A 19,982-nucleotide genomic window follows, 5' to 3' on the forward strand; every position below is an offset into this window, starting at 1 on the left:
CAAGTTCTGTTTATGAAAAGCTTATTGCTAAGTAAAAACTCAGATTTAATATGACCTTGTGGAAAGATCTGAGTTCGGTTGTTCCACCCCATAAAGAGACCAGGCTCTGTGGCAGTTATGCAAGGTACGAATATGGACGACGGGGTCATGGCAGCTCAGATGTCAACTGATAACTTGGTGACCCTGAGGAACCTAACTCCATCCTAGTAATTCTCCTTTATATAGCACACATGATTTTGTAAACAATCAAACTAAATAAAACATCTGAGGAAGAGTTCATGGCCTAAGAACCATCCAAGAACCACTCTGAATAACAAACTCTATAATCTTTGCCAGTTTGTTTATTATCTCTATAGGTTTTCTGACTGGACCCAGAGTGTTCTAACTCATTTGATTACATAAAACCTCTTTACTCCATCCAAGTTATAAACCTACTACTTTATTAGATATTTTATGAAAAATATGCTGGTTTCCTTCTTGAGAGATTGAAAGCCTGGGCTTCACGGGCTCATGTTCTACACAAGAAGTAGGTTATCATTAGGCATTTAATTATTCTACTCTTGTCCCACATTTGTATTCTTTATCATATTTCATAGAACTCTATTAATGAATCAGTGCTTCTCCTGTCTTAGGAAATATAGATATAAGCATTCTTTTATGCTTCCTTATTATAGTTTTATTGTCATACATTAGAGGAGGGTTTAATAATGGTTACCATTGCTGTCTTACTATTGCCAAGAAGGATTCTTGGTCAATTATACTAAAACCAAAATCATCATTTTTGGTAGACCTCTACATAGCTAACTTTGCCAACAATCTTAAACTATAAGTTTATTTGTTCAGGTACCTTGGTATCTGAATAGGATCAGTTTAATTTGGAAGATACATTTGGTTATATTTTGTAGGCTAAACTTAATACTGCCATATGCTAGAGCAGTGCTGTCCAATAGAAATAGAATGTGAGCCTCCAATGCAACCCACATGAAAAATTTTAAATTTTCTAGTAGCTACACTAAAATGTTTAAAAATACAGGTGAAATTCTTTTAAATAAATAATAATAATTTTTATATTTATTTAACCCAATATATCCAAAGTATTATCATTTCAACATGAAGTAAATTATAAAGACTTTATTAATTATTTATTTATTTGAGAGTGAGAGAGAGAGAGACCACGAGAGGGGGGGTGGGGGTAGAGGGAGAAGCAGACTCCCCGCTAGGCAGGGAGCCCGACGTGGGACTTGATCCCAGGACCTGGGATCATGACCTGAGCTGAAGGCAGATGCTTAACCGACTGAGCCACCCAGGCACCCTCAACATGAAGTAAACATAAAAACTAATGAGGAGATACTTTAATTCATTTTCCATACCAAATCTTGAAGAAGATCCACAGGTGAAGTATTTCACTGTTCTTAATATAAAGAAAAGTTTTATTTCTGTTGAGCCATGGGTTTGTCTTTCTGTTGGGGACTCAGTGAATCACAGAACTGCTCATGTTGCCCTGTTGTGCTGGTCAGGAGCTAGAAAGCTACAGTGAAATTTGATGTTATTTACTTGTGCACATAGCTTCCTTAAATAAAATCACAGTTCTCAGCTTCCTTTGCATCCAGGTGTGGTCATGTGGCTTAGTTACTGGTTAATGAGATATAAATGAATGTTTCCAGCAGTCGCTTCAATGAAGTCTCCTTTAAAGAGAGGGGACAGGGGCGCCTGGGTGGCTCAGTTAAGCATCTGACTTCAGCTCAGGCCATGAAGATCCTGGGATCGAGCCCCACGTGGAGCCCCATGCTCAGTGGGGAGTCTGCTTGTCCCTCTCCCTCTGCCCCTCCCCCTGCTTGTACTCTCTCTCTGTGTAATAAATAAAATCTTTAAAAAAAAAGAGAGAGAGGACAAGGTCTCTCCCCCCTCCCTAGTCTGGGTTCTAGCACCTGGAACAAAGATGTGATAGCTGGAAAACTGGCTGCCATTGCATACTATGAGAATAAGGGTCCATCTTGGAGATAGTAGAGGTGGGAGTGAAAAAAAGCTTTCTTTCTGGAGTCATCACACAAGCTTTGGGGTGCTTACCTCTAGATTTCTTTTGTGTGAGAGAAAAATCACACTTATATCTTGTTTAAGCCACTCTTTTTTTTGAAGGAGGTATTTCCTGTTGCTGAACTCTAATCTTATCTGACATACCAGGAATATAAATTTTCCTTGACTGTGATTTTATAATGAATAGCAGAACTTAAAGTAAAGGGAGTGAAAAGACAGAACAACTATTTTTTAGCCAACTTTTCAGTAAAACATCCATCCTACAAACAGAGGAAACACCACCATTTAGGTAGGAACAAAAGCATGCAATGACTTTGGAGTAGAGAGAATTTCCATACTCTTTTATACTAATTCAGCTTTACAGTATCTGAAAATGAATTTCTTTGAGACAGCTATTGATTTATCTTCTACTTAAAAAAGATTTGTCTTTGAAATGTGTCTTTACAATGAGAATTGAAATATAACGACAATAATAGCTACCATTTATTATTATAATTTAATGTCTATGATGGGAGAAGCACTACGTTAGGTGTTTCACATATATTATCTCATTTAACCCTTATAACTACCTTACAGAATAAGAATTATTTCCCCATTTTACAAGAGAAGCTCAGAAAAACCAAGTAACTTACTTGAGGTCTCACAGTAACTTAGAAGCTGAGCTGGGATTTGAGTTCATTTCTGTCTGAATTTTTTCTGTCCTGAAACTCTGACAATTTTCATAATTTTCTGACAGTCAAGAAGAGATGCTGGGATGCTGCCCTGTATATGCACATTACCAATTTTCTAGATATTCAGTGCAAGTGCTGACAATGGAAAGGTGATATCTGGATCTGAACAGGCTTCTCTGAATAGTAAATTGAACAAAAGGTCTAAACCAGAAATCCCAAGACTTGTCTCTCATATTAACTATGGGCCTAATTTAGCTGCATGACCCAGCACAAGTCATTCGAACTTTCTGGGCCTCAGTTTTCTTTTCTATAAAAGGAGGGGGCAGGACTAGGTGTTCTCTAAGATCTGATCTAGTAAAAACATTCCATGATTATGCCAGTAAGTCTGTCAACAAATAAATGAACAAAGAGGAGTGTGTTGGAAAAGAAAGTAGGCAGTGTATTTAGAGTACTTTAAATGCTCGATGCTTGACATGCAGAATAAAATTTTAAAAATAAATGGACCTAGCAGAGAAGTGTGGGAAGCTCTCTTTGATTGTTGAAACTGTTTATTCATGACTCTACTGTTAATTTGACTGCTATGTTTTCAGAAGTATCTTTTGAACAATACTTCTCAAAATGTTCTTCTAATACACATTAACTGAACCATTTCGCTAGCATGGAATGAGCTCTTTTAAGTTTGTTGGACTCTAATGTGTTTACCCATACTTCAGTAGAAAGAATTCTTGATTTAATTGGAACTTAAAATTTTTTTCTCCACTTAAAGTAAGAAAATGGAAATTACTAAAAAATAGATTTAAATGTGCACTTAGCTGAAAACACATTTTGCAGATGTGTAAATTGAGACCCAAAGTGGCTGATTTGCCTAAGATTACATTGAAAGTCAGCTCTGCCAGGACACCAGAGGCATCTGCTTTATGTCGAGTTTTGGTGAGGGTCCAGAGTGGGGAACAGATTATTAGCTAAACTTTGGGCTGATGCAGCATTGAAACCCATATTTGAAACCCATCTAGAAGACAATGTGCCTTGCAAAGACAGACTAGAAGAAAATGATCTGTCTCAGGCTTAGGTCTGAAGATACTAAGTAACAAGTTTCCTCCTAGATTTCATGGCCACTAGTCAAGTTTCATGAGAGCATGGGGCCTGAATTTATACTATCTGTATGGTCAAAAAAACTGTGACCTGAGATTTTTAATTTAAATTACTCTGATCTGTAGGAGATGGGTTCCTGACAGAAACAAACGTAAATCCTCTCCAGAGGAATACTCACTTTGCATAGGACTTAGAATTTCAACATATTTGAACGCACAATAAAACATAACAGAAACAAGAAAGCAAGCCATCATATGCAAGAGTTGATAGAAACAACAAACCATAGGCCCAGACCCACAAAACTTGACATGGTACACTTCTCAGCATATAAAATAACTCTTGTTTCATATGTTTAAAGAAAAGGGAGTAACCAGAAACAGGATTAAAGAGTAAGAAATTATCAAAAATCCATGAGGAATATTTGAAAAAAAAAACTAAGTTAAAATTTTAGAAATAAAAAGTAATCACTGAAATTAAAAATTCAGTGGAAGGGTTAGACATCATAATCAACAGAGCTGAAGAGATATTTAGTGAGCCAGAAGACAAATTTGAAGAAATTATCTATATAACAAAGAAACAAAGACATGGAAAATAGGAAGAAGAAGTAAATGACATGGAAGCCAGAGTGGGGTGGTCTAATGAAACTTCCAAAAGGAGGTAATAGAGAATGTGGGAAACAAGATTTACAGAAATAATGACTAAAACACTCTCTACGATTAATGAGAGACAAGTGTCTTTACATTCAAGAAACTCAGCAAATCACAAGCAAGATTTAAAAAAAAAATTAATCCACAGTGATCTTTAGGACAAGGCATTGGGCTGTGAATTCTATTGTCAGCCTCAACTCTGAAGCATACAAAACAAAGTAAGTTGTCCTGTGTCTCAAAGCAAATTAGTTCCTTCAACTATAAAATGAGGAAACTATTTCTTACTTTACTTACACCTCATGGACAGTATGAGAGTACCAGAAACGCTTTTGCTAGGTTACTGGGAATTTGGTCAAGTTTTTTATAGCAGATGCAAGACCCCATTCAGAATTTCTATGCCCCCACCTAATGTGAAAATGTATTGTCCTTACTCTTTCATGAAGGACTAATCTCTGTCCTTCCCATCCCTCTTCTCCTTCTCTCCAATGAGTCAGAAGATCTGGAATAGTCCTTCAGGTATTTTGAAGTCATTTTGTATCATCACAGATCAATGTGCAATCCAACATCAAATAATGACCCCATATTATGTCCACAATGATGAAATGAAAAAAATGAGTATATAAGTATTTGGAGAAAAAATTAAAACCATCAAATAAGTGTAGGATATTTGTGTTTTAGGAATGAAGGTATCATTCCATTTATTGGTGGGGGAGGATATATGGGATGCTCTTCAGAATCTCCGATCATCTGATTTTGACAAACGGAATTGGGATGTATTTTGATCCGTTCCCCGTGTCCTGGCCACCAGTTTTGCACAACTGCATTCTGGCTTCCCTTAATCTCTCACAGCCGTCTCCACTATAAAACCTTTCCACCTCCTTCAGCCCTGGCAGAGGACTGCCAGGCAGCAGATCACTCTGTGCAGGTGGGCACCCAGCTCCCTACAGGACCCCACCTCCAGGGCCAAATACACCTTTTAGATAGACCCTTTACTGGGTCTGTGTTCACTTCATGTAGATAAACAACAACCGAGAAAAATGCCAAATAGCAAATGAACCCAGGATTCAGAATAAGAGTTTGAGTAAATGAGAGGAATGCATTTCAAGTGAAACACAAAATTTGCCTGTGTTCTTGAGATGCTGCTATCGATGTGTACAAATGCATTCCTTATCAGGGACTGTACTTTAACCATGTAAATAAGCACACCTCCTCACACTCATGCTTACTTACATTTTCTTGCCTCGCAATTGCCACCTTATTTAAATATATGTCTCCGGTTTGAAAAACAATTTTAAAGCTTTAATGTCCTAGAACAGTCGCTAGTTCGGATTTACAGAGAGGCAGTTGCAAATTTACCTCTCTGTTCAAACTTGTCAAATTGTCAAACGTTCCACTGGATTTTGCATTGCTGGCATTACAGGTGTGGTTTTCATTGCCTCAGAACAAAATGTAAAAGACGTATTTTGAAAACATTTGATATTTGATGTGCTTTGAATCACCTGACTATACATATACAATCTAATGGTCATTAAACGATTCTCTTTTATAAAGATAAGGGATTTTGAATAAGAGAATATTTTGGGGCTCCATTTCTATTTTCACTTGAGACAAAAAAAAAAAAAGCTTAGGGGGTGAAAAACCATCTCTGAGTGGGATGTGTTGCTAGGAAATCATGAAAATAGTGTGATTTTTTCCACTTCATACCTACCTCCCAAAGATATACCTGTGGATTTAGTCTTACACACTTAATTTGACCTGTAATTCTCTTAAGGATGGTTTTGGGTTGTATTTCTAGTGCCACCAATGAACTTCACTTACTGATTCAATAATCTAGAGTTAATGTTTTGACCTCACTGTAGTGTTAATGGTGTATCCACTGTATCAAGCAGGGTTCTTTTTTGATTAAATCAATCAAATCAGAGCCACCTGAAGGTTTATTCTTTATCCTTTTACTGAATAGAAAAAGATTTACTTTAAAATAAATTTGATCAGAGATTGTCATACTTTGAATAGCAAGTTAATGAAGCCTATATAGGGATTAGTCACAAGCTTTTTGTCCTTGTAGGCTAAAAAGCACCAAAATACCTCCTATCATGTTTCAGTGGCTAGCTGTCTATATTTGAGCTTTTCTTTAAGTACAAGGAATTTGTAGCATTATGATATGCTAACATTGTTTGCTAACTAACAGAAACATTTCTTCTGAGAGCTTAGCTACTGTTCCTAAGAAATTCAGGTGTGTGTCCAAAACCGAATAGGGAAAAGCACCTGAAATGCTAGGCTCCTATCTGGTTACATTAATTATCTCTTTTCTACTGAAGATGCTAAAGTCTAGCTATTTTATATATGAGTAGATTTTTCTCTTCACTGGCATGATGAATGGCTACATAGTTGTGCCCATAGTGTGCATTACATTTTGAACAAAGCTTCTTTATCAAATGGCATTTATGACCCTGCTGTTCCTGTAATGTCTGTAGGAAAAATACAGTGTACACACTAATCATTTCAAATGATCTGATCAATACCTGGAAATTGCATGAAAGTGATACATTGTATGTGGTAGACATGTATAGTCAGATGAAAATCTTTTGATTATTGACACTTTCAATAAAGGGGAAAACTAATAATGATTTTAAAGCATATGGTACTTGTATAATCAAGGAAAGTTTCCCTGGCAAAAATAATTATATGAGCCTCTTACAACTTCCTCCTCTAATTATCTGTTTTATTAGTAGATGCATATCACCATACATTAGGGAACACTTAAAAACATAATGAGACATTGTTATAATGAAGATATATATACATACACACACACGTGTGTGTGTGTGTGTGTGTGTATGTGTACCTCTATAAATAGAGGTAAATACTCAAACAACATGGTCTATATATCAAAGTATGGATGTCTTTATAATGAAAACAAAACTATTTAATTAATATTTTCTCACCATAAACAATATGGAGTTAAGAGAGTTTATGGACTGTATCCATGAACCATTCATAATCAGTGTCAAAAGCTCAATATACAGGATCAAGAATCATAGATCTCAGTGTTAGAAGGGGCCTCAAGGGCCATTTGGCTAATCTACCATTTCACAAATGAGGCAGCTGAGACTCCAAGAAGTTAAGCGAGTCATTCAAGGTCATTGATCTGTGAATACACACACACACACACACGCTGTCATCTCTCTGATGGACAAGATGGCCACATGTCATAGGCTAGCCTGAAAACAAATATCCTTACAACAAAGCCTTATGGGGTCTTCAGGAACTGACCCTGCTTGGATGATTTCTGCTGTATAGCAAATAGAATGTTCAGAAATACCTCAGGGCTGAATGTTCCATCTCTCTCTAGCTGATTAATCTACTTCTAAGATACAGTATAATGAGAGAGGATCACAGTAGAGAAGAGCAAGAGTTGTCCTCTCTATGTGAATGCTTACCTTCTATGAATTTTGCTGCCACTTATCTATGAGTAACAATACATGGGGTGGTTCAGAGGAAGTTTCATCAGGGAGAGAGGACTACAAAGCTCTGAACTCTGCTTTTATGTTCCCCCTCAAAGACTATGTGACCAGGAGAAGCCAGATTTTGTGAAAGAAATATAGTAGGTGCATTTTAAAATGACAATAGTAGAGGTTAGGGCCAATATCCTTAGCATAGGTTAAATGTATTACTGAGATTTCATGGCAAGGAGTTCCATTTTAAGGGAGCGTGATTTGACCTGGGGTATACCCAAATCTCAACCATGTTACAACAAGCTTCGAATGTATTCCTCTTGAGGTTTTTTAAAAGACTAATGAGTTAACCTTTGTGAAGCACCATGAGACCCTCAGGTGAGAGAAACCTGTATCAAGTATCAGTTCAGTGCTGCTAACAACACTCAATGAACCTGCAAAACAGACTGAAAATCATCAGTAAAGCATTCACTGCAGTCCTCTTGGTATCAGAGCAGCCCAGTCAACATGCTAACAGCTAAGCTTCATGCGCTTAGAGGAAGAAAATGATCAATGGCAAAGAGCATATCCACCTTTGAAATGACATGATCCATTATAAGGATCAGATGTTAAATTGCTTCCTGTACTGAGCACACTCAATTAAAAGTCTTCACAGTGAGATCATCTTGATGGTTAAATATGCTCTGTGGGAACAACCTTTATGGAGCTTAAAAATCACAGAAGGACTATTCCTACTGTGACACTAGAGATTTGGAAGGCATTTCCTTCCCCTATTTTTCAATTTGGTAGTTTTATTAGGAAGGCTTTTGGTGAGAGGCTGCTGAGTTTTGGGTCATACCTATCCACCCTTTTGCTTCTTTGAGCAAGAGATGCTTCTAAGTGTTCTTATTCTATTGGGTCCAGAATGGATGAATGTGGCTTTCATCCAGGCTCTCTGGACAAAAATGTATCATTTGTGCACTTGATATTTGATGCCCTTCATCTCCTTGAACTTTCCCTTTTCTGTAAGCTCATCTATTCCCTGGAGTTCCAGCTCTTATCTAACTCTTCCTTCTTCCTTTGGCGGGGGTGAGGATGGAGGGCTGAAAAGAATGCCAGACATGGAATGAAATCAGCAGAACTGGTTTCTATTTGTAGGTCTGCAACTAGCTAGGCCGTTGGTCTTGGATGAGTTATTTAACCTCTCTGGCCCTCAGTTTTCTCATGTTTCAAAAACTTGAACCATGTTCATTGTTGGGTTTTTTTCTAGTCTTGTTTATTTAAGTAATCTCTCCATCCCACGTGGGGCTCGAACTCACAACCCTGAGATCAAGAGTCACAAGCTCTTCCAACTGAGCCAGCTGGGCGCCTCCATTGTTCATCGTTTACTGCTTGTCTCACCCTGCCAGATGGCAAGCCCCAGTAGCGCAGGAATCTTTGTTCTCCTCACTGATGGATCCCAAGATCCCAGCACATGGCACATAGTAGGTGCCCGATGAAAACTTGTTTCATAGATAAATAATTCACTTCTCTGTTAGCGGTGCCGCCATTCATCCAGTCTCCCACTGTAGACATCACAGAGTTAGTGAAAATTCCTGCCTCTCGTTACATGTTTCCAGTAACCAAGTCCTGTTTCCTAGCTTTTCTCATATCCATCCTTTCGCCTCTATCTGTGCTTAAATTCCCTTATATCAAGTTTTCATCACTTTTTAATATATTCTCCAAACTACTTTCAGAGTTATCATTTTAAAATACAAACATGGTTGGGGCGCCTGGGTGACTCAGTTGGTTAAGCGTCTGCCTTCAGCTCAGGTCATGATCTCGGGGTCCTGGGATGGAGTCCCACATCAAGCTCCCTGCTCAGCGGGGAGTCTGCTTCTCCCTCTTCCTCTGCCTCTCCCCCCCACTCATGCTCTCTTTCTCACTCTCCCTCTCAAATAAATAAATAAAATCTTTAAAAAAATAAAACAAAATACAAACATGGTCATGAAATTAACCTCTTTAAACCCCTTCAATGGCTTTCCCATTGTCCTCAGGCTCAAGTCCAAACTCCTAGGTGTGGTATACAGGCCCCTTCATGATCTGTGAAATCTTTTGTGAGCACTTCCTAGACCTTCAGGTAATGCAAAATACACCTTGCGCATTGCATCTCTCTCTCTTTTAGAGCACTTAGAGACATTTTAAATCTTTGTTCACAAGTGTCTCCCCAGATATGGATATGTTTCATCACCTCATATGCTGACAGGGAAATAAATAATAGGGGCTCAACAAATGTTTGGCAAATGAATAATTAAGTGAGGAGGTTAGATCATTGTTTGGCTTTCACCTATGGGCAAACCATTTAACGTCTCTGTGCCTCCAAGTATTAAAATCTCTAGTGATGCCGAGGCAGAGGGACTAGAAACTACCACATCTATGAAACATTGAAGCAGGTATCTCTACACTTTCTTCCACACCTAATCTTCTGTGGACTATCACTTTTCCTGATCATTTGATTTGTTTGGGTGGGTAAGGGTGATCTGAGGTGAGGGAGGAGTGGGGTAGGGTTCAGGGTAGTTCATCTGGAAGGGGGGAGGGGCAAGCATAGGCACGTTCATAATTAGCCCTTTCTTCTCCTTCTGAGTGATTTCTGCTGACAGGATTGGTGCATGTCTTTGTGTATTAGGTGGAAGGGGTGAACTGGGGAAAGAGAAACTCTCAGCACAGTGAATTTCATGTTGATTCGTTGGCAATACAAATATTTGAATTTGTACAACTGGTGACTGGTATATTGCCAAAAGTTTTGCCCAATTCTGAGGCATTAGGAAGGACACATATGGATGTGAGTGGCCTTAGGGAGAAATTGTATGATACAGAATCACTATTTAATCAATAAATGTTTATTAAGTCATATATAAAGAGGCAAGTTTTTGACTAAATGTTAAGAACCTTCTTATGGTAAAGATATTACATATTGGTGTTCTCTAGAGTCTTGACTTTCTTCATTCTCATTTTCTGCATCTTCTTGAACAATAATGTGCGTTCCTAAGGTCTGAACTATATCACAAATATTTGTGTCCAGTTCAGGATTCTCCCATTAGTTCCATTCTTATCAATCCCTCACTGGACATCCCCACCCGGATCTTCTGCAGACACCTCTAACTCAGCACATCCACAACTGACCTCATCAGGTCCTGTCTCTCTGCCCACACCTTTTTTTCTGCCAGGGCTTTTTTGGTCTCAGCTGGTGGTGCTTCCTTTTACCTAGCCACCCAGGATACTTATCTCTGGCTCCTCTCTGTCCCTCATCTGCCATGGTAACTGCTCTCTGGTCTGTCTCCACCTCACTATTCTCACAGCTGTAGTTTTAGCCCAGGCCCTCCCCAGCACTCTACTTCTGGGCTACTCTCATAATCACATTGCGCTTGTCTGTTACATCCCCACATCATGCATCTCAGTCCTCTCAGTTGCTGTCAGAGTAGTCTATCCAACTTGCAGCTTATTATAAGCCACTCAGTGGCTTCTTATTGTGTCAAGGGGAAATGTAAATCCCTTAACATGTTGTGCAAATAAAACTCCCCATGTTCCAGCTCCTGCCCATGTCTCCTCTAGACTCCTAGGCTGCAGCTCTACCCAATGACTTGCAAATCCTCAATTGTGTCACTTGAATTCACATCTCTATTTCTTTAAGTTACTCCTTCTGCCTGGAATGTTCTTGCCCCTCTTGTCCACATAATAAACATGTACATCTTTCTAATGTTGATTCAAGTGCTGACTTCTTCAAAGCCTTGCCTGACTATAGGGCCTCTTCTCATGGAAATACCCCACGGCTCCCTCTTTGTGCTCTGCGGCACCTGACCCTGCACATAGTCCAACGATAAGACTTTTTTTATATGGTGAATTAGGTGATGGGCTCCTAGGGGAGAGGACAGTACAGTACAGTGGTTAAATATATGGAATATGAAGCCAGAATACCTTAGTCCAAGTTTAGACTCTGATACCTATTATACAGTTGACTTTGGACATGTTATTTAACCTCTCTGTGTCTCGCTTCCTCATTTTTTTTTTTAAGATTTTATTCATTTATTTGACAGAGAGAGACACGGCGAGAGCAGGAACACAAGCAGGGAGAGTGAGAGAGGGAGAAGCAGTCTTCCCACTGAGCAGGGAGCCCAATGCAGGGCTCGATCCCAGCACCCTGGGATCATGACCTGAGCCGAAGGCAGAAACTTAACGACTGAGCCACTTGGGTGCCCCTCAGGTTCCTCATTTGTAAAGTGGGCACAATTATAGGACTTACCTCACAGGGTTATTATGAAGATTAAAAAATATATGTACAACACTTAGAATAGTGCCTATTACAGAATAATTATGTGAGTGTGTGCTTTAGTAATAATACAAATGTTAACATTCTTGTTTTAAACTTGAAGCTCTAGACGTACTATATCTGACATATGAAAGGCTGGAAGGCGTTCAATAACATTTAGCAAATAAATCAGTAATCAGGTTAGAGCCACAATACCCAGCTACCTTATTTCTCTAACCATCTTCTAGCTTGTTCTATGTGTCTCTTCCACTAGACTGTAAGCTTCTCTTGTGCAAGAACCACATCCATCTTGTTTGCCCCAATATCCCCAGCACCAAGCACACATATATCTGCTCAGTAAATAAATGAATAATTTTTCAAGGTCCACATTTTAGTTATTATTACATTGTCTTTATCATTTTATACATTTCTGAAACTGTAAAATGCAATCCTCTCCCCCATATTATTTCTATGTGAGGCAACAAAATTAAACTGAATTAATGCTCTTAACAGAGTGATGTTCTTGTTTCGTTACAGCATAAGACTGCAGACTTTTTGGTTCATAAACGAATTCAGTGGTACAAGAAGTCTCACAGAGCTTCTATTCTTTCCTGTTTAGCACATGGCATTTTATATCCTCAACAAAATTCATAAGCAGAGGTTCCACAGGAGTTCTTATTTATTAATTCTACTCATTTAATGAGCACATGGCCTAAGGATAAGAAAAAAAAGTATAAAGAATGACCCATTATTTTTATTTTAGGTGGTGGAAAAACAAATCATGTACGCAAATGGCTACATCACGATGCCGATTTTACTCTAGCAATGAGTATGGTAGGATTTCAGAGGATCCTCTTGATGTGATCAGGAGGGGTTTTATAGAATAGCTAAAACTGTAGTTGGTCTTGGTGGATGGGCTGGATTTTCAGAGGTGGAAAGGTACCAGCACTCCATGCTGAGGAAAGGGCATAGAGAAAAGTGTGAATGTGTGATGTACTGGGAGTGAGCAGAGCATATGAGTCCTTTTGCAGAAGGAGGGATTTATGCAGGAAGCAGAAGTAGAAGACAGGCTAGAGACAGGGATTTGGAATAGTTTCTGGTGGGCTTTTCATAACAGGCGAGGATATTTGAACTTTATATCTAGACAGTGGAGATCTATCACTGATTTAAAGGTAGGGAATAGGAAAAGGAAAGCCAAGTTGTGGGAATAGTAATTGGGCGGCAATATGGCAAGGTATAAATAGAGTTCCTGAGCTAAGTTCCATTTTTAAGTGATGGAACACCCAGCGGAAATACTCAGCAGATGACTGGAAATGAAGGATTATTTGAGTTTGGTGGGGGGCGGATACTGATTTGAAATAACCTGTAGAGAACCGACAGTAGGAGACATGGGAAAGGATGAAATGACTACAAGAGAATGCAGAATGAGGGCAGAGGTTCAAGTCCAGACTGACAGCAACAAAAGATATAATTACAAGCCCAGTAGTATGTCAAATACTAATGTAGGAAATATTTGGAAGCTCCTTATGACCATGAAGGCATTCAGATCAGACTTTGAGAAGTACCACCTTACGGCAAAGACCAGTGAGGATTTGGGAGTGGAGGAAGCAGGAGAAAGAGGTAACTCCAATGTACCTGTTGAGCAGTCAGATCCTGTCCACTTGGGATCACAGCTGCACACTCCAGTGTCCAGAAGAAAAGTTCCATGTCCTGAGCACTGCTCTTGACATATAGGAAGTGGGGTTTCACAGTTGACTCCTCCCCAACCAGTAGAACAGTGACATTCTCCTTTTACACAGATGCCATGGCTGGAACACATCGGGTCTAAGCAGTCCTCTGAAGGCACCGAAAAGGAGGAAAAAGGTTAAAAGTGAACAGGTGTGGCCTGCATACCTTAGGATAGTGAAACTGAGATACGCACACTGATTTCCTACTATGTCATTAATACTGTTTTAATTAGGTAATAAAATATCTCATGCAAAGGCTGGATTCAAACCAGAAGATTATTAACACTTAAAAATATGGGAGGGTATCATAAAGTTTATATCCTAAAATTAGAAGATGAAGGAAACCACACATCTGTTGTATAAAACTGTGAGCAGTGTGCAGTACTCCCACACAAATGGGTGGGTGCACCACTGTGAGCCTTCGATAGGAATTCTTCAGCTTTGCAAAAAAGCCCAAGAATTTTTGGGGAGTCCTTCCTTGTCTTTTTTGAGATTGGAATCATAGCTCTGAGAAATGGCTTTCAGTTGATGTGACTAGAGAAGAAGATATACATAATAATTACACAGAGAATATAAAATATACTACATATAAAAATATGTCTACAAATATAAAAATATTTATATATAAATATATAAAATATTAAAACGTACATGTCTTTTTAAAGCTTAGATTACTAAGTATAAATGAGCTGACCACTGTTACGTGAAATCATACAATATTATGAATTTATTATAATCTTTCACTAATTTCTTAGAAACACTGAAAATGTAACATTTGTAAACTTAATTTTAAAAATTATTAAAGTTTTTTTTTATGGCTTCTCCTTCCATCAGGATGCTGTGACATAGTTTTCAATGTTTTAGAATATCACAGATGTACTTCTATTTGTTTCTGATTCTGTGAGTTTGGAAATATTTGGACACGTTCTAACAAAGGTATAAACTCTTAGGAGTAGATCCCTGTGTTTGCCTTGGGGAAAATAGTTTTGTGTTTTTAACTGAGTGACCATTCCATGGGAAACAACAAGGTTGATTTCCAAAATTCTACTCTCCCAATACAAATAAGATGAGACTAAAATAACTCCCCATAATGAGGATGTATGCTTTGAACAACTTTTCCAGCCATGGAGACAGACTGATAAAAATCTGCCTTCATTCGCAAAATTGGTCTTGTTTTGGGTGTGGCCTACAGTCATGGAACAGAGTAAGCCTAACTAAGCATTATTGTAATTAGTGCTATTGCCATTATAATTAACCCCAAATCTCAAGGTCATCAGCACAATGCTTTACTACCTGTGCTAATCAGCAAATAAATACGAAAAGGTACATCTAATTTGATTTCGTTCATTATTTGGAGTGAGAGTCTAAAGTACGGAATAATGTTTTAAAAGGAGGCCATTGTATTATATTAAAACACAACAACTTTAACAAGTAAAATAAGATTTAACTTAGTATAGTTTATTTTATTAAAAGGCCACTTTCAATGAGTACGTAAGTCACTTAAATCAGAGGCACGAAGTCATAGGGCTGAATGGGCCAGCAGGCAGCCTACATGATTGAGATGAACTGGATAGAAGAAGCCAGTGTGTTGGGAGTGAACTGGGAGAAGCATCCAGTTTAACAAAAAGTGATGCTTCTTGGTTCCAGGTGATCATCACCATGTAGGAACATGGCCCCAGGGTTATCAGATTTTCCAGTTGTTCAAGAGACCCAAAAGAGAGGTTTTTATAGGACACTTCTCTATTTTTAAATTTTGGCAAGTAGACTGCATTAAAAACAACAACAACAACAACAAAAAAAAACATTACCACCATCACCACTATGTGAACAAAACAAAATCCATCCATAAGCCCAATTCAGCCTGTGAGTTTCCAGTCTGTGACGTTTGACTTAAACATTCTTTTCTACTGTATTTGACAAGTTCATACTGTTAAATATGATGAGCATTCTTCCTTGCTATCTTGGTTATTCTACAGATTTTCTTAGTGATCCCTAGAAGGGAAATGTAAGCTAAGCCATTTTCAACTGCTCCCAAATTTTAATTATAAGGCTCTAAATTAATTAGGTCAAACATTTTCATGGCCAACTGTAGATATTGTGAGAGACAGCACGTTTTGGTGAACATGCATATGTCCACATAACCTCTAAATTTACAACTTAAATATAATGATTGTGGTTGGATCACCATAAAAACAATTTCCAGAAGTACTCTGGTGCCCTGTCTAGGCCCAGGGCCATGCACTGGAACAGATACAGTCTTCACACCAAAAGTCTACTATTGCTAATGGGAGGTGGAAAGCTAAACTCTTGGAGCAGAATGAGATTAGACCCTTTAGAATGCTGTGTAATAGTCTTAATGAGCCATCTTTAAAAAGCAATTATAGTGCATTTTCAGCAGCCTCTTTCCTGAACAACAGTTGTGATGAGACCATCTCCCATGGTAATGGTTTAATATTATTTCTGAAATCAGTCTTATTTGAGGAATGTAGCATGAAAAAGGTCTGATTACTAGTAAACTTATTTTCCAATGTGTCTCTTTAAATGAGAAAACTATTGCCATTTCAAACGATGTTTGTGCGTGTGTGCATAAAGGTTCCTTTGGGGTGAATTGTAACATAAAGGCACTGCCTTGAAACTCATTAATGGTAAGTTGGCTTCCTTAGGCACGGAGGTCAAGTTTCAGCATGAGGTATGTAAAAATGAATAATATAAAGCAATGATAATAATGGTAATTACAAATCGCTCCCAAAGAAAACATTCAACGAAATGGTTCCAAATGTGCATATATTATTATTTTTATCATGTGCTTTAAAGTAAGATGTAGCCTAATGTACTGTGTAATAACGAAAGTATATGAATGAACACCTAATATCATCAACATGGGAATTCCCAAGTTATAGAACAGTGTTAGAAATGAGGCGGGAAGCACCATTTTCCCTTACCGTTCTGCGAGTGTCACAGACACAGCCTTGTGTCAATATTAGAGACTGTCAGAAGAGACATGAACTCCCCTGATTCCAGCCCTCTGCTCCGTGTACTAAAGACATATTGAACATTTACTGCTTGCAAAGACGACTTGCATCTCTACTAGAAGCACACAGTGACACTTGGACAGTTCAGAGAGAGAAAAGCCTGAAGTAAGAGATAAAAATGGGGCTCTGACCTTCCTCGCATATTTCTCCTTTGTAGCCTGGCACACAGATGCAGACCCCCATGATGCAGGTGCCGTGACCGAAGCATGTTGGGTCAATGCATTGCTCTTCTGGAACGTCGCACTCTGGCCCCTTCCAGCCATTTCGGCAGACACAGTGTCCTTTCTCGTATTCTCCATTCCCGCCACACAGCACAGGGCACGAATCTGAAGGTTGGCAAATGAACTTGTAGTGTTCTCAGAATGCTTTTAAAATCTCCAAAGGGGCAATTCTCTGTTGATTCTTATCTAATATTTCAGGCAAAAATTTGTACTATTTCTGTCTTAGCCTTTATTAAATAGGCACTTGTTTGTGATTACAAATAGAATTTTCCTCTTACGGTAGTGGAGTAAGGATAAGTGATAAAAATATAAATTTATGCCGAGTATTTGCTTTTGATCCCACCATACTTTTAAACAATTATTATTATTATCATTATTATCATCATCATTTCAAGCTAGGGTTTTTTTCTCTAATGGCTTTACTTCCTCAAACAGATGTATGCTACTTTTAGAAAGAAAACATGAAAAATGTAAAAACTGATAAATAGGGGAGTTATTCATATTATGAAATGCTATCTTTAAAAAGTCGAACATTTAAATAGATTTATGCTGGACAGATGTTTACTCCCATGCCACTGTGTGCAGACCTTTATTAGAATACTTACTCTGCTTTGTCATTGTTGGCTCCCTATTAAAACTATGGGCTCCTTGAGGGCAGGGCCTACATCTTTTGTCTTACTCAATTTTTAATACCAGCCATCATCTTTATTCCTAATACCCATATTTGCAAGACCTGTCATGCTCCTGGGAAGCAGCAAGTGCTATAGAATTCTCAGCTGAGCAGAATTTAATCTAAAGAAACTGAGTGCCTGGGAAACCTGAGATTAAAGCATTAGCAGACTGAGAACTATGAGAATATACCAAAAAAGAGCAGAAAGCATCTCTACGGTAATAACTGTAAGTCTATGGGGAAACACAGTGTGACTTACCTAAAGCTTTTTAAGAATTAAACTATGGGCAAGTCTAGAAAACAGTAAAGTTTGCCAAGTTCAACTTCTGACTTGCCAGTATTTAATTTTTAAGCCTACTTACTGGTTCGGAGACTGCCTGTCCTTTTGAGTTTACATGGGTGTGTGTATAAGCAGTTACAGACGACTAGGTACAAATTCCACCTGTCAGGTAACCCTATTTCACCTCTTCGAGGATGCTTCTTTGCCCAATAAACTGGGATAACAGTAGCTCTACCTCACCAGGCTATTGCAGGAAGTATGAATCTGAAGAGGTAACAGAGTGTTTAGAACACTGTCTGGCAGGGTAAGTGCTCAACTTTTGGTTGTGGTGGTGGTGGCGGTGGGGTGGATACTGCTGCTCTTGTCATCGCTACTACTGCCCCTTCTCCTCCTCCTCCTATTGCTACTGATCCTGAGTTCTCAAATGACATGTATTTCCCTAAGCCAATTGGAGTAACAGAGCAACATTACCTCTCGCACAGTCAGGCCCAAGGAATCCTGGAAAACAATGACAATGGCCCGAGATACACTCTCCATTTCCATTGCAATTGGTTGAACAGTCATCCATTATTTCTAGTAATAGAGAGAAAAAGGAAAAAAATGAGCAAACTTCCAGGCTGTAGTGTCCTTAATTTTTTTTTAAATTGTAAGAACTCTGGGCTTGTAACAATCTTGTCCTGTGCTGTCTTGGAGCACTTACTATTTAAAATCAGATGCCAAAGATTTTTGTAAGATGTCACATGCAGTACCAAATTATTAAAAGGGCCCTGGAATTGCTGAATTGGCTATTCAAGAGTGAAACTAAAAACCAACCTCATCTCTAAAGTGCATAAAGGGTCTAGATGAATTGTATTCTTATGAGACATTCATGACAAAGCTAAAAATGTCCTAGGATTATAGGACTATAATCCTAGGACATTTATCAAAAGCAAATGGGCTTAAAATTGCAACCCAAAAGACTCAGTCTACTGTTTATTTTTCAAATTTAGGTTTTAACAAACAAAAAATTTCTTCTCTATCATCTTAAAATGTTTAATCTACCATCTTGACAGCTTAAATATGATAATCAGTATTTCATTTTCATTAATAAGTGACAATGGAAGGCTTTTAAAGTAAGTGTTCATATTATGAGACTGAGTAAGTGTTCATATTAAATTCAACACCACTAAAAGCATTAGAACCTAAGTATTTTGTTGAGAAATGCTTTCTTGACTGTAAATGCTTATCAGTTCTCTGCCACTAATTTCCCTTCAATCCATTCTTAGAGAAGAATAGGTTTCAGGGGAATCGAGAAGGCTTTGAAGGTGCCCACAGGTAGTTCTGGTGACATAAAGATGTGCAGTGAGACAGAACTTTGATAAGTCTTGTGGTAAGTAACTTGGCTGAAAAGGTATGAAGCTATACAAAAGTCAGGCTCCGACAATGACAAAATTATTTCTAGTTTAAAATTGTATGAGAGTATAATAAAATCAAATTCCAAGTCCATGAACTATTATGGTATGTGTGCTTTCTTCTTTCAATTTTCTTTTTTAAATCATCTTCTCATTACTCCTTCTGGAAATTTTCCATACTTAGCATTCTTGGATTCAGAATTTTATGCTCTGGCCCATTAAACTCATACTTCTCGTATGTACCAGTTTTTCCTTTTCAATCCAAATTATCTACTTGGTCTAGCTTCACTTGCATAAGCTATTTCCAATTAGAAGGAGATATTCTAAGAAGTGGTTTTGGCAACTTCTACTCAACTATGAGAATTTATAATGAGGGTTGGGAAATAGCATTTCTTCAGTTGTGGCCTTTTGACCACCAGTATCAGGAGGATCACCGGAAGCACCTAAAATGCAGATGCCTAGGCTTCATTCCAGATCTACTGAATCTGAAGGATGCAG

The 19,982-nt window shown here is 38.2% G+C and overlaps 1 protein-coding gene across 1 annotated transcript in view; it reads right to left on the bottom strand.

Moving 5' to 3' along the window:
• Positions 1 to 19,982, bottom strand: part of TENM1 (teneurin transmembrane protein 1) — a 785,963-nt gene that overhangs the window by 227,099 nt on the left and 538,882 nt on the right. The window contains exons 11-13 of the mRNA XM_054509125.2: positions 18,565 to 18,666; positions 17,054 to 17,248; positions 13,799 to 13,999 (exon numbers count right to left, since the gene is read on the bottom strand). Of these exons, the coding sequence (XP_054365100.1) occupies positions 13,799 to 13,999; positions 17,054 to 17,248; positions 18,565 to 18,666 (498 nt within the window). The remainder of the gene's footprint in view (positions 1 to 13,798; positions 14,000 to 17,053; positions 17,249 to 18,564; positions 18,667 to 19,982) is intronic.

The sequence above is a fragment of the Mirounga angustirostris genome, unplaced genomic scaffold (assembly GCF_029215605.1).
Source record: "Mirounga angustirostris isolate CCGP_5_RB_7025 unplaced genomic scaffold, mMirAng1.0.hap1 SCAF_11, whole genome shotgun sequence".
NCBI classification, from domain to species: domain Eukaryota; kingdom Metazoa; phylum Chordata; class Mammalia; order Carnivora; family Phocidae; genus Mirounga; species Mirounga angustirostris.